The sequence below is a fragment of the Dendrobates tinctorius genome, unplaced genomic scaffold (assembly GCF_039654945.1).
Source record: "Dendrobates tinctorius isolate UK_male_01 unplaced genomic scaffold, ASM3965494v1 ptg000103l, whole genome shotgun sequence".
Taxonomy (NCBI): Eukaryota; Metazoa; Chordata; class Amphibia; order Anura; family Dendrobatidae; genus Dendrobates; species Dendrobates tinctorius.
The window spans coordinates 45544457-45560477 of NW_027361771.1; the positions used below are offsets into that span (position 1 = coordinate 45544457).

Consider the following 16021-nt stretch of genomic DNA (forward strand, 5'->3'; position numbering starts at 1 on the left):
CCATTTTGCAAACTAGACCCTTTAAGGAACTTACCTAGATGTGTGGTGAGCACTTTGAACCCCCAAGTGCTTCACAAAAGTTTATAACACAGAGCAGTGAAAATAAAAAATATTTTTTTTTCCTAAAAAAGTGATTTTTTAGCACGCTATTTTTTTATTTTCACATGGCTAACAGGAGAAATTGGAGCACAAAAGTTGTTGTCCAGTTTGTCCTGAGTACGCTGGTACCCCACATGGGGGAACCACTGTTTGGGCGCTCGGCAGGGCTCAGAAGGGAAGGAGAGCCATTTGACTTTTTGAAATGAAAATTAGCTCCAATCATTAGCGGACACCATGTCGTGTTTGGAGAACCCCTGTGTGCCTAAACTTTGGAGCTCCCCCACAAATGACCCCATTTTGGAAACTATACCCTCTAAGGAACTTATCTAGATGCATAATGAGCACTTTGAACCCCCAGGTGCTTCACAGAAGTTTATAACGCAGAGCCGTGAAAATAACAAAATATTTTTTTTTCCCTCAAAAAATTATTTTTTAGTCCGCAATTTTTTATTTTCACAAGGGTAACAGGAGAAATTGGACCCCAAAAGTTGTTGTCAGGTTTGTCCTGAGTACGCTGGTACCCCATATGTGGGGGGACCACTGTTTGGGCACACGTCGGGGCTTGGAAGGGAAGTAATGACGTTTTGAAATGACGATTTGATGGAATGGTCTGCGGGCGTCATGTTACGTTTACAGAGCCCCTGATGTGACTAAACTGTGGAAACCCCCCACAAGTGACCCCACTTTGGAAACTAGACCCCCCAAGGAACTTATCTAGATGTGTGGTGAGCACTTTGAACCCACAGAAGTTTATTATGCAAAGCTGTGAAAATAAAAAATAATTTTTTTTCCTCAAAAAATGATTTTTTAGCTCGCAATTTTTTATTTTCACATGGGTAACAGGAGAAATTGGACACCAAAAGTTGTTGTCCAGTTTGTCCTGAGTACGCTGGTACCCCATATGTGGGGGGCGGAATGATTGTTTGGGCACACGTCAGGGCTTGGAATCGAAGTAGTGATGTTTTGAAATGCAGACTTTGATGAAATGGTCTGTGGTCGTCGTTACGTTTGCAGAGCCCCTGATGTACCTAAACAGTAGAAACCCCCCATAAGTGACCCCATTTTGGAAACTAGACCCCAACAAGGAACTTATCTAGATGTCTGGTGAGCACTTTGAACCCCCAAGTGGTTCACAGACGTTTATAACGCAGAGACGTGAAAACAAAAAATCATTTTTTTCCACAAAAATAATTTGCTACCCCAATTTTTTATTTTCCCAAGGTTAACAGGAGAAATTAGACCCCCAAAGTTGTGCAATTTTTCCTAAGTACGCTGATGCCCCATATGTTGGCGTAAACCACTGTTTGGGCACACGTCAGGGCTTGGAAGGGAGGGAGCACCGTTTGACTTTTTGAACGCAAAATTGGCTGGAATCATGTCGCGTTTGGAGAACCCCTGATCTGCCTAAACAGTGGAAACCCATCAATTTTAACTCCAACCCTAACCCCAATACACCCCTAACCACAACCCTAACCCCAACACACCCCTAACCCTAATCCCAACCCTAACCCTAATCCCAATCCTAACCCCAACACGCCCCTAACCCTAATTCAAACCCTAACCCTAATTCCAAACCTAACCCTAATTCCACCCTAACCCTAATTCCAACCCTAACCCTAATTCTAACCCTAACCCTAATGGAAAAATAAAAATATTTTCTCTATTTTATTATATGTGCCTACCTATGGGGGTGATAAAGGGGGGGGTTATTTACTTTTTATTCTATTTTGATCACTGTGAAAGTTTATCACAGTGATCAAAATGAATGAATGGAATCTGCAGCCGCAGATTCCGGCGGGCCCGCCATTTTCCAAGATGGCGGCGCCCATGATCCGGGACCGCCGGACACCGGGAGCGACAGCGGCACTCGGAAGGTACCGGGGGGTGGGAGGGGAGGTGATCAGAAGGCGGGGGGAGCAGATGATGACAGTGGCGGCGATCGCTGCTGTCATTCAATGGCAGGGGGCAGATCGACCCGTTAACCAGGGGGGGTCAGATCGGTGTCTCCAGCCATGTCCGTTGCTACTGCAGCATCGGCCATGGCTGGATTGTAATATTTCATCAAATTTCATTGATGAAATATTACTATCGCTCTGATTGGCTGTTTCACTTTTAACAGCCAATCAGAGTGATCGTAGCCACGTGGGGGCAAAGCCACCCCCCGTGAAGTACAAAGCCCCCTGCATCTGCGAGTCGGGTGACCTTTCATTGACCCCGGTCACCCAACCCGCAGGGGGGCTTTAAAGTCATGACACAGCATATGCATCATTGGTCGGATTGGCACCGACTTCTTTTATGACGCATATGCTGTGTCATTGGTTGGGAAGGGGTTAAAAACTGCAACCCTCATTGCATTCATAACTGTTGTCAAAAAATTAACCCTTCAAGTGCTTCACAGGAAAAAAAACTAAAAATTATATTTTTTCTTCTAAAATATTGCTTTAAACCTACATTTTTCATAAGGCGTAATGGGAAAAAACTAACCCCATAATTTATTACAGTTTCTCCTAAATGCAGCAATATTCCATACGTGGATGAAATTTACTGTTTTGGAGTGTGGCAGCGCTCTGGAGAAAAGAGCACCATTTGATTTTTGAAGATAAAAGATATAATAAATTATCAATGCCATGTCGCATTTTCGGAGTACCTATGTGGCCCATACAGCATACACCCCCACAAGTGACCGATCTCGAAGTTTACTGACCATTTTGGACCCACATGTGCTTTTCAAAATTTATAACATTAGGAAGCAAAAATGACTTGTCTTCCAAAAAAATGTCGTTTTATCCTGCTATTTTTCATTTTCACAAGGGTAATAGAGGAATATGGACCCCATAAAGTGTTACACAATTTCTCCCGAATGTGGCAATATCCCACGCAATGTGGTAAAAAATGTTTAGGCGCACGGCAGAGCTCAAGAGATGCCAAAACAGCAGAAACCCCCAAGTGACCCAATTTTGGAAATTAAAAACCCTCAGGAAATTTACCTATGGGTGTGGTGAGCATTTTTAACACACAGGTGCTTTGGGGAACGTGGCCTAGTGTGGCATAAAGTGGGATGTTGCACCGAAAGCTCCCACTAATAACCCACAATATTATCTAGATTCCTGCTCTGCTACACTTACCACACATCATGAGAAAGGGGATGAACGTCCCCAGTAGCTGAGGATCTGGACACTGGAGTACTTTGACAGTCAGAATGACCCGACAGAGACAGAAAGATCCCGGGGCTGTTGTAAGTGCACATGTCCAAGATGGCATCGCAGCCATGGCTGAAGCAGAAGAAGCTAATACAGCCCTTGCAAAGAGGTTGGAAGTGATGGCAAAACTTGAGCGGTTTGCCCGCCTGGAAAATGAGCATGCCAGGATGCTGCAGGCTAGCAATGGGCCACACAACCCTGCTGAATATGAAATGTCAGGTGATGAGGGCAGTGGCGTAGCAACTGTTTGTGGCGCCTGGGGCGGTCGAAAAATTTGCCGCCCCTTTGGTCGTTGATAATCCGGAAGCATGCGAAGAGCCGACTGTGCCCATGATCAGAAGGATGAATATTACTCTGTGCCCCTGATCAGGTAGATGGATACTACTCTGTGCCCATGATCAGGTGGATGGATACTACTCTGTGCCATGATTAGGTGGATGGATACTACATTGTGCCCATGATCAGGTAGATAGATACTACTCTGTGCTCATGATCAGGTGGATGGATACTACTCTGTGACCACGATCAGGTGGATGGATACTACTCTGTGCCCATGATCACGTGGATGGATTTTACTCTGCGTCCATGATCAAGTGGATGGATACTACTCTGTGCCCATGATCAGAAGGATGAATATTACTCTGTGCCCATGATCAGGTGGATGGATACTACTCTGTGCCCATGATTAGGTGAATGGATACTACATGGTGCCCATGATCAGGAAGATGGATATTAATCTGGGCCCATGATCAGGTGGATGGATACTACTCTGTGACCATGATCAGATAGATGGATGCTACTCTGTGCCCATGATCATGTGGATGGATATTACTCTGGGCCCATGATCAGGTGGATGGATATTACTCTGGGCCCATGATCAGATGGATGGATACTACTCTGTGCCCATGATCAGGTGGATGGATACTACTCTGTGACCATGATCACATAGATGGATGCTACTCTGTGCCCATGATCATGTGGATGGATATTACTCTGGGCCCATGATCAGGTGGATGGATATTACTCTGTGACCATGATCAGATAGATGGATACTACTCTGGGCCCATGATCAGGTGGATGGATATTACTCTGGGCCCATGATCAGATGGATGGATACTACTCTGTGCCCATGATCAGGTGGATGGATACTACTCTGTGCCCATAATCAAGTGGACGGATACTACACTGTGCCCATAATCAGCTGGATGGATTCTACTCTGTGCCCATGATCATGTGAATGGATATTACTCTGGGCCCATGATCAGGTGGATGGATATTACTCTGGGCCCATGGTCATATGGATGGATACTACTCTGTGCCCATGATCAGGTGGATGGATACTACTCTGTGCCCATAATCAAGTGGATGGATACTAAACTGTGCCCATAATCAGCTGGATGGATTCTAATCTGTGCCCATGATTAGGTGGATAGATTCTACTCCGTGCCCATAATCAGTTGGATGGATACTACTCTGTGCCCATAATCAGGTGGATGGATACTACACTGTGCCCATAATCAGATGGATGGATACTACTCTGTGCCCATAATCAGGTGCATTGATTCTACTCTGTGCCCATAATCAGGTGGATGGATACTACTCTGTGCCCATAATCAGGTGGATGGATACTACTCTGTGCCCATGATCAGGCAGGTAGAGCAGGAAGAACCAGTCAATCAGCTGCTCCACAATCTACTCCTATCGATTAGTAAGTCCTGGGATGCAACCTCCTCTGGGGGTCCTTCTCCCAGCCCCTCCCCCACTCACCAGCATTCCCATCACCTCTGTCCAGAGGTCGGAGAAGGAGTCAGACACGATGCCCTCAGCCTGAGGCTCCGGACTTCTGGCTTCTGCCTGTTCCCCGTCCATTGTGGTGCAGCCAACGATGCTTCAGGACGTGTCAGTGCCCCTGCTCCTCACGAGTAACATTCCCGAGATGGCAGCTCTGGGGGAGGCACTGCAGGCCTCACTGTGGCCGCCAGCGGAGACCATACCTCCCAACTTTTGAAGAAGGCAAAGAGGGATAAAGGCGGCAGCGAGAGTAGCGTGCCGCGGCAAATTTTAGGCCACGCCCTAGCCACACCCATTTTAAGCTACACCCATTTATACACACCTTTTCCTCATTCCTCTGTCCACCCCAGACTCCTGTGTCCCCTCTGTACTCCTCTGTCCACCCCAGACTCCTCTGTCCCCTTTGTACTCCTCTGTCCACCCCAAACTCCTGTGTCCCCTCTGTACTCCTCTGTCCACCCCAAACTCCTCTGTTCTCCTCTGTCCACCCCAGACTCCTGTGTCCCCTCTGTACTCCTCTGTCCACCCCAGACTCCTCTGTCCCCTTTGTACTCCTCTGTCCACCCCAAACTCCTGTGTCCCCTCTGTACTCCTCTGTCCACCCCAAACTCCTCTGTTCTCCTCTGTCCACCCCAGACTCCTGTGTCCCCTCTGTACTCCTCTGTCCACCCCAGACTCCTCTGTCCCCGTTGTACTCCTCTGTCCACCCCAAACTCCTGTGTCCCCTCTGTACTCCTCTGTCCACCCCAAATTCCTCTGTTCTCCTCTGTCCACCCCAGACTCCTATGTCCACCCCAGACTCCTCTGTCCCCTCTGTACTCCTATGTCCACCCCAGACTCCTCTGTCCCCTTTGTACTCCTCTGTCCGCCCCAAACTCCTGTGTCCCCTCTGTACTCCTCTGTCCACCCCAAACTCTTCTGTCCCCTTTGTACTCCTCTGTCCACCCCAAACTCCTGTGTCCCCTCTGTACTCCTCTGTCCACCCCAGATGCCTCTGTCCCTTCTGTCCACCCCAGACTCCTCAGTCCCCTCTGGACTCATCTGACCCCTCTAGTCCTCTGTCCCTTCTGTCCCCTCCGGACTTCTCTCTCTCCCCCAGACTCCACTGTCCCCTCCGGACTCCTATCTCCCTCAGACTCCACTGTCCCCTCTGGACTCCTCTCTGTCCCCGAGACTCCACTGTCCCCCCCAGACTCAGCGTGTTCCGTGTACCTGAGCGCCTGACCGCGTCCTCACAGCACCACACACTCTCTGGGCACTTGCTGCAGGACGGGGATGCGTTTCCTTGGTGATATACGATAGCTGTAGTTCCGGGTTCTTGCTTCCTGGGGCTGGGCTGGAGGTGAGCTCTGTGCTCCCTGTGCATGTGACACGGCGATCCCGGCACTGTGCTGGCTGCAGCTCCGGCCCCTGTATAGTACCTCAGTACTGGATCGTGGGATAGAAAGCTTCCCGGCCGGGACTGTGGGATAAGGAACAGAAATCGGGTCTGTCCCGCGGGAATCGGAAGGGTTGGGACCTATGGCGGAGACTGACACGAACTCCTGCTCGGGCGCCTGGACCGCTCCACAGAGTTAGAGCAGGGGGAGGCAGCAGGCGAAGTGTTGTCGCGGCGGCTCAGTGAGACTTGTGTGCGCACACAGACAGGTCCTGCTGGCTGCTGCTGTACTGTGCCTCTGCGCTTCTCCCACAAAGGAGAGGAATTGCTGCTGCTGCCGCACCGCCCCCACACACGTGCCGCCTGGGGCGGACCGCCCCCCAAGCCACGCCACTGGATGAGGGAGAGGATCAACAGATCCCAACATCCCCTTTAAAGGTGGATTCCCTGGGGAGAGGTCCTGTACAGCAGGCCGCAGAGAATGAGGATACTAATGAACCAATGATCAAATGTGTGTTTGCAGTGGTTTCTTTTGTAACTCCACATAAACTACTCTGACTCAGCAAATGGGTAGCTTAAAGGAGGACATGTCTAATATGAAACTAGAGCTTAATAGTGTTATTGAAGGAACCAGTGCTGTGAATAAAGTAGAGTATTAACCTCTTTACTTCCCCCACACTTTTTGCAATTCTGACCACTGTCACTTTATGAGGTTATAACTCTAGAATGCTTCCCAGTGATTCTGAGATTGTTTTCGTGACATATTGTACTTTATGATAGCGGTAAAATTTCTTCGATATGACTTTTTTAACGGAAATTTGGCAAAAATGTTGAAAATGTTGCAATTTTCAAACTTTTAATTTTTATGCCCTTAAATCAGAGAGCTATATCACACAAAATAGTTAATAAATAACATTTTCCACATCTACTTTACATCAACACAATTTTTGAAACATAATTTTTTTTTAAGAAGTTGTAAGGGTTAAACGTTGACCAGCTTTCAACAAAATTTACACCACCATTCTTTAGGGATCACATCACAGTTGAAGTCACTTTGAGGGGCCTATATGTCAGAAAATGACCAAAAGTGACACCATTCTAAAAACTGCACCCCTCAAAGATGACAAATTTCCTTTGTATTTTAGCAAAAGTTTGGGCACCCTTTGAGATTTGTGTGCTCAGATAACTTTGACCAAAAGTTCCAGACCTTAATTAGCCTGTTGGGGTTACGGCTTGTTCACTATCATAATTAAGAAAGGCCAGGTGATGCAAATTTCCCAGCTTCATAAAAACCCAGCCTCCTCTAAACTTGTGCCAAATAACAGCAGCCATGGAATCTTCTAAGCAGCTGCCTATCACTCTAAAAATGAAAAATAGTGGAGGCCCACAAAGCAGGAGTAGGCTATAAGAAGACAGAAAAGCGTTTCAAAGTTGCCCTTTCATCAGTTCGAAATGTAATAAAGAAATGGCCGTTATCAGGAACAGTGGAGGTCAAGATAAGGTGTGGAAGAAAAATTTCAGTGAGAGCTGCTTGTAGGATTGCTAGAGAGGTAAATCAGAACCCCCACTTGACTGCAAAAGACCTTCAGAAAGGTTTAGCAGACTCTGGAGTTGTAATACACTGTTCTACTGTTCAGAGACACCTGCACAAATATGGCCTTCATGGAAGAGTCATCAGAAGAAAAACTTTCCTGCGTCCTCATCTAAACAAGCCTGATGCATTTCGGAAACAAGTCCTGTGGACCGATGAAGTTAAAATAGAACTCTTTGGCCACAATAATCAAGGGTATGTGAGGAGAAAAAAAGGGCACAAAATTTCAGAAAAAGGACATCTCTACTGATAAGGAAACTGTAGCTGAAAGGTTGGGAAGCCAGAGCCTAAAAAGTCCCAGTGGCCTTAGTGAATATTACAAGATTACAATTTTAATTAAAAAACACAAAATTAGTAATGTGAAAAAAAAAATTGCCCCCCCTTAAAAGAAGAAAAAACATATATGGTATGCAACAACCTAATTTAACCCCTTTCTGACATCAGATGTAATATTCCATCTGTGTGCCTAGGACCTATTTGACCAGGGACGGAATATTATGTCATCCATGCACATTTACCCTGCGCTCGGCGCTGAGCGCTTACACCGAGGTTTCCGTGTCAATCTCTGAAATATGTGATTCAGACGGAACCTCTGTCGGAAGATTCCCTATAAGGAGGCAGATGGAGGCACTGTGGACGCCGTCTGACCTGTGATCCGGCGGTGTCCATCTTTTAGGCATACATAAAAGTGCCATCGGCCAGAGTTTTGTGCACTTCTGAAAAGAAGGTAAAACTGAGTTCACAGTAACTCTGCTGCCTCTTTATAACGAATGGATCCCTTCGGGGTTTCATCTGTCATGTCAATCAGAAATTTAGATGGAAACCCCAAAGTACGGTAAGTGCTCAGCGTAGAGCGCTGAATAAATGTCATCCCAAAAGTCATGTAAAATGTTCCTAATAAAAGCTTCAACTCGTTCCACAAAAAAAGTAAGCCCTCATTGAGGTCCATCATCTGTTAATGGAAATATAGGGGTCTTCCACGTTACTGGTAATACAAAGGCTCTGGAAAAGCGAAATGGCTCCATAACCCTCCAAAACAAATTCAGCAAATTATGCGCTCTTTGCCCTGTTCCTTCTGAGCCCCACAGTGTGCCTAAACCACATATTACGTCTACGTTTGGCATTTCTGAAGCGATGAGAGCCCGCCTAACTTACGGGTGAATGCCTCGAGAAGCACGCGCTGGTTACTACCTTGGCAGTTTTCAATTTTCACTTGGCAACATTCATTGCTGCTTTTTTCTGGAAAATACCCATGGAGTCAAAATTGTCTCTACACCTGTAGATAAATTCCTCAAGGGGTATAGTTTCCCAAATGTGGTCACTTGAGGGGAGGATTCTGCTCTTCTAGCAATTAGGGGCTCTGTATATGGTGTCCGCAACTATTCTAGGAAAATCTGCACTCCAGGTGGCAAATAGCGCTCTGTCCCTCCCGAGTCTCTCCATATGGCTAAGTAGTACTGTACAGCCTCATATGGGGTATTGCCACGTTCAGTAGAAATTGTGGGTCAAATTTTGGTGTAATTTTTACCCACTTGTGTTTAAATGTAATATCCGGGGCTAAAACTAAATTTTAGTATAAAATGGTATAAAATTCTGTGACACACCAGTGGTGTCAATATGATCACTGCACCTCTAGATGAATTGAGAGGTGTAGTTTGTAAAATGGGGACACTTATGGTGGGTTCTGCTGTTCTGGCACCTCTGGGCTCTCCCAGTGGGTCATGGCACCTGCAAATCATAACAGTAAAATGTGGCGCTCCTTCCCTTCTGAGCTTTGCACCGTGCCTGAAAATTATTTCCCGAATAAATGTAGGGTATTGGAGAACTCGGGGGGAAAAAATGAACCTCAGTTTGTTGTAAAAAAAAATTCCTATTAGCTCTTAGAAAAATTAAAAACTTGGGGCTAAAACAACATTTTTGGGATGGAAATGTTATTCTTTCTTCACTGCTTAGTGGTATAAAACTCTGTGAGGCACATGTGATGTCAATATTATCACTGCACCCGTAGATGAATTCATTGGGGAGTGTAGTTTGTAGAATGAGTTCACATATAGAGGGTTTCTGTTGTTCTGGCACCTCAGGGGCTCTGCCAATGTGACATGGCACCCTCAAACCATTCCACAAAAATCTGAGGGTTCAATGTGCTCACCACACATCTAATCAGTTCTCTGAGGGGTCTAATTTCCAAAATGGTGTCACTTGTTTGTGATTTTCACTGTTTAGGCACATCAGGGGCTCTCCAAACACGACATGGCATCCACTTATTGTTACAGCAAATTTTACATTCAAAAAGTCAAATGGAGCTCCTTCCTTTCCGAGCTCTGCCGTGCACTCAAGCAGTGGTTTTCTCCCTCATATGGGGTACCGACATCCTCAGGAGAAATTACTCAACAATTTTTGTGGTCCATTTTTTCCTGTTACCCTTGTAAAAATGAAAAAATTGGATCTGAAGTAAATTTTTTGTGAAAAAAAGTTAATGTTCATTTTTTTTTTTCAAAAAAATTCAAGTGAAGCACCTGAAGGGTTAACAAACTTCTTGAATGTGGTTTTGAGCATCTTGAGGGGTGCAGTTTTTAGAATGTTGTTACGTTTGGGTATTTTCTATCATATAGACCCCTCAAATGTAATGTGACCTTAAAAAATGGTTTTGTTGTAAAAATTAGAAATTGTTGGTCAACTTTTAACCCTTATAACTTCCTAACAAAAAAAATTTGGGTTCCAAAATTGTGCTGATGTAAAATAGACATGTGGGAAATGTTATTTATCAAGTATTTTGTGTGGCATAACTCTGTGATTTAAGGGCATGAAAATACAAAATTTGAAAACTGTGAAATTTTCAAAGTTTTTGCCAAATGTTCATTTTTTCACAAATAAACTCAAGTCATACCGAAGAAATGTTACAACTATCATGAAGTGCAAGATGTCATGACAAATCTCAGAATCACCTGGATCCCTTTAAGCGTTCCAGAGTTTAAACATCATAAAGTCACAGTGGTAAGAATTGCAAAAATTGGCCCGGTCATTAACGTGCAAACCATCCTCGGGTGTAAAGGGGTTAAAGAGGTTGTTTTCTGACTATATATTCCCTTCAAGGCCCTATACACATTAGAAAGCTGTTAACTGACAGTTATCTCTTCCGACTCCATCATACACAAAACCGCAGTTTGGCCAAGAGCTCCTGTACTTTCTATGAGAGAGCCAGTGTTAGACTCGTCTGACGGTAGCTTTTTGGGGGGAAAAAATCAAAAGCCTTGGCCATTGAGATTCAGTGGGCCGGATTCTACTCTACTCCATCTGTCAGGACAGTTGTGAAAGCCCTATACACATTAGACTGTCATAAAATCCCACCGATATCGGCCAGTTTATCCAACTCTTAGTCTAATGTGTACAGGCACTTTTAGGCTTGACTACACTCTTAAAGCACCACTCCAGCGTGTTTTTTTTTTCCCACCCCTGTAGTGGTGCTTTAAAAGTAAGTTCCCCACCCCCAGTCACACAATCAACCTCTGGCGTATTCACCATTTTTTGGCACCGTGCCGGTCAGAGCAGAGTGGCGCAGAGAACAGATGAAAATGCCAAAAGGTTAGTATCAGGTTAGTATCAGACAGGGGATAGGCGGACTTAGGTTTTAATAACCACTTCAGCTGTGAAATATATAAAAAACGCTATAAATAGGGCTCCAGCTACAGGCAAGCAATGTCCAAATGCTTAAAAACATAATTTATCATTAAGATCGTTTATTTTTTTTATTGGAGGGAACATTCCAAGCAGGCCCACTATCTACCACACATCAATATTTATTACAGATTTACTGGTAAATCGTTCCTTTGCGTAAATGAGTGTTTCTCTAGAAATAGAACAATCCACAATCAGAAAAAGCTAATGGCTGGTGCTGAGTGTAGTCTCTGATGGACCACCAGATTATGCTGAGTGCTAAAACAGGCTCCACATTTGGGGCATGGAAATGGTTTTTCTCCAGTGTGAACTCTCTGGTGAGCCACGTAATGCCCATGATGGATAAAGGACTTGTCACAGTAAGGACATGAAAACCTCTTCTCTTCTGCGTGGATTCTTTGGTGAGCAACAAAGTGTCCATGATGAATGAAGGCCTTCCCACAGTGAGAACAAGAGAATCTCTTCTCCTCCATGTGAACCCTTTCATGGGCCACAAAATGGCCTTTATGAATAAAAGTTTTCTTACACAGAGGGCAAGTGTATGGGTTGTCAAGTTTGTGAGTCCTCAAATGCTTGTTTAGGCTACTTTTCACTTGAAAACTTTTACTGCACGTAAAGCAACAGAAGGGTCGCTCGCCTGTGTGTATTCTCTGATGTGACGTGAAATAGGACCTTTGAGAAAAGCTTTTACCACACTCAGAGCAAGAGAATGGCTTTTCTCCTGTGTGAATTCTTTGATGGGCGATATAGTGGGCTCTATGAGTAAAACCCTTCCCAGACTCGCAACATAAAAATGACTTCTGATGAGTGTCAATGTTTATCTCGTGTTCAAAATGTACTTTTTTCGGAATATGTGTAGATGGGTATTGTTGGCCATGATTTGTCATTGTATAAATGTAGTGATCTGTGAGGTTCTCTCCATCACTTAAATCAGGTTCTTCTTTAATATGCCAAAATTGATATTGTCTATGGTCAGTGGGTATAGACATACTTGGATTTGTGGACTGTCCTTCATTACATGATATCAGCTCTTTCTTAATATTAACAGTGGGATGCTGTAAATGATCCATGAAGTCTGTGAGATTTATTTCATTACAAGAGATTGGTTCCTCTTTAATACGAGCATGAGTGTTAGATACTTGATCTATTAAGGTATCTTCAGTGGTTGAGAGATTTGTTCCACCATACAAGGCTGGGTCTACATTAATATGAATTAAAGTACTTTGTGATTCTTTGAGAGTGGATGTCTCCTCCAGATTTATGCCATCTCGAAATCGAATCTTCCCAGCCATGTTGTCCATGACATTATTCATCGTGTTTTGTATCCAGTTTAGACTTTTGTTGTTCCGCTATTGTTCAATTGTCTTTCTTGACATAGATCTAAGCAGGTATATTTTCCAAGGGACATTTCAAGAATCCACTAACTGCTGAAAGAAACACACAATGAGAACTTCATCTTATTATAAATAACAAATAATTAAAATGTTTTATATTTCAAAGGACTTGAGTTGTATTAATCACATTCAAAAGTATATTTTTAGCTTGTCCCTGGAATTAGTTGGAAAATTGCATTGTCTTCAGAGATTAATGCATCATGTACTATTGGTAACGACTGACCTCCTTATCATGACACTGTCTTAATTTTCACAGCCCTAGCCATTTTTTTTAATAGTATAGACATACCCTTCTTTATCAGATCAGGTGCATAGATAGAGAAGGAGGTTGGCTTAGCTCTTGCAATAAATCTGACTGCCGGCCCTTTTCTCACACAGCATTGGTCACATGCCAACACGGGAAGCTCCTAACGCAAGTGTATTAGGAAGCTGTATAGATTTATATTTTAAACTAAGTGGACATCTTCTTGAAGCATGAACTGTACTTGACATATCTTTTTTAGCAGGAAAATGAGTTTGGGAATAAAAATCATAATTTTTACTTATAGCTGGAGTGTAAAAATATTCAAGGTTCTTATGAAAACTATGCACACAATTTAAAAAAAAAAAAAAAAAAAAAAAATAATATATATATATATATATATATATATATATATATATATATATATATATATATACCTCCAACTATGAATGTTATCTTCTAGATCAATTATCTTTACAATGTTTTATACAACACTTATTGTAGCCACGTGAAAAAGTTATTGGTCTGTCAACGCATTTTGAAGCATGCCTGCTTCATCAGGACAAACCACACAAGCAATAGCACAGCTCTCACCCTGCGAGCAGTACTATTACTTCTGTGGTTTGTCCTGATGAACAAGCACGTGTGCTCTGAAATGTGTTGACAGACCAATAAATAACATTTATGCCTTCATGAACTGAAAGACAGGAATGGGAAATATGTAGTGAGTCACAAAGATTATTTTTATGCTAAACCACACTAGGTTCACCTAGTTTTGTGTGCCCCCTCGTAAATTGGGCTTCTAGTGAAGCCCCGCAGTGGTCCCAACACACTAGGATATAGTTTTATTAACCACAGACAGTATGACGCCTCCATGATTCCTCTCCACATTGCATGATGACCCACACACACAGTATAATGTCCCCTATGCACATATAGTATGATGCCCCCTTGGTGCATTTCCCCACACATAGTATGACCGGCAGTGTACTCCCCACATAATGATGCCCCCGGAATGCACTCCCAAAACAGTATGATTTTTTTACCGTATATTGACCAGACAATAAAAACCTATAAAAAAAAAAAATGTGCATTGAAGACAATATAGAAATATTAAATAAATATCTTTATTAATAATTACATATACATTTTTTATTATGTTAAAAATAGCTGAAAAAAAATCGGAGCACGTAAAAAAAATATAAATTATATTATTTGTATTTTTTTTACGTGCTCTGATTTTTTCAGCTATTTTTAACATAATAAAAAATATTTTTGCATATGTAATTATTAATAAAGATATTTATTTACTATTTCTATATTGTCTTCAATGCACTTTTTTTTATAGGATTTTATTTGAAATAGTGCTTGACAAAATAATTTTGTATACAATTTGTTCTATATCTGATAATTGACCAGACAGTGTAATGTCCCCTACCAACTCAGTATGGTGCCCCACCACCTCACTCCACTCAGAATAGTGCACTGGCTAAAAAGAAAACATTTACCTAGATCCATTCCCACAACTAACGTTACATGGTTTGCTTCGGTGCAGCAGGAGCCATCTAGTGCCGTCATCACACTTGTTGCTGCCCAAGCTTCAGAGGGCAAAGAGGACAATCGGTGACCTGCTCCTTAGGTGTGTTCATGTGATTGAGCCCTGTGGTTGCGGATTTGCCTGGACAGCTTCCCAAATCTAGTAACGTCCCATTGGATCCGGGACAGTATGGAGGTTTGCTTACCTGTCATATTTGGATCCTCACACCTCTGCACTGCGATGTCTGCCCCTATTATATATTTATGGACCATATCTGCACCTGCTATGTCTATTATGCCTGTAAATGTCATATTGATATATGGTGTTTGAAACTATCTGTAGGGTTGAGCGAATAGCTATAGCGCTTATCGAATAGCTGCCTTGGTACCCCGGCTACCTGGAGCGCTCCCGATAGTCAGCTGTTGGGCGCCGTAGCTGCATGTGTCGCGGCTGTGTGACCGTCACAACACATGCAGCTGCGGCGCCCAACAGCTGATTATCGGGAGTGCTCCAGGTACCCGGGGTACTGATGCAGCTATTCGGTAAGCGCTATAGCCATTCGGATAAGGAGTTCTCTAAAGCTATTTGATCATCCCTATGTATCTGTTATTTCTGTACCCGCCAAGTCTGAATCTATGTCCTGACCTGCTATTACCGCCGTACACTGAGCATATAGCAAACACCATAATATATTAGACATAGCAGTCCTCAGCAGTAACACAGGCTGCTACACATCTTGGCACTCACCTCCCAGGAAGGCCATTTCTTGTAAATGCCGCCCCTCCAACAACAACTTCCAGTCTGATTCCCGTCACTTCCCTGTTTGCGTTCCAGCTGGCAGACAATACGTTCCAAGTCACTTCTGGATCCCAAATTTCTCTTGAACGTCAAAGCCTGCATACTGCTGCCATCTAGTGCACAGATCTCAGAACTACAGCTTGTAAAGAAATACATGTACCACCACTGTGGTGTTGAAGATTTCCCATATTATCCAGATCTGCAGTCTGGAAGCAATAGTCCAGGTGGCGCTGCATTCTGTTTCTTAGTTTACCATGCTGTCAGTCTCAGAAGCTTCTCCGCCACTTCCTATAGATATAGGGGTAATGTCATGGTCA

The 16021-nt window shown here is 43.7% G+C and overlaps 1 protein-coding gene across 2 annotated transcripts; it reads right to left on the minus strand.

Annotated features, from left to right (window-relative positions):
- Positions 1-11779: 11779 nt before the first annotated feature.
- On the minus strand, positions 11780-15748 carry LOC141100138 (uncharacterized). 2 transcript variants are annotated; one of them, XM_073588400.1, is made up of 2 exons: positions 15654-15748; positions 11780-13158 (listed from the first exon to the last, which is right to left on the minus strand). In XM_073588400.1, the coding sequence occupies exon 2, from the start codon at positions 13045-13047 to the stop codon at positions 11929-11931; it is 1119 nt and encodes a 372-aa protein (XP_073444501.1). In that variant the 5' UTR covers positions 13048-13158; positions 15654-15748; the 3' UTR covers positions 11780-11928. The 2 variants fall into 2 exon arrangements, with proteins under 2 accessions (XP_073444501.1, XP_073444502.1); XM_073588401.1 differs by having other exon boundaries at positions 11780-13161; positions 15654-15718.
- Positions 15749-16021: the final 273 nt, after the last annotated feature.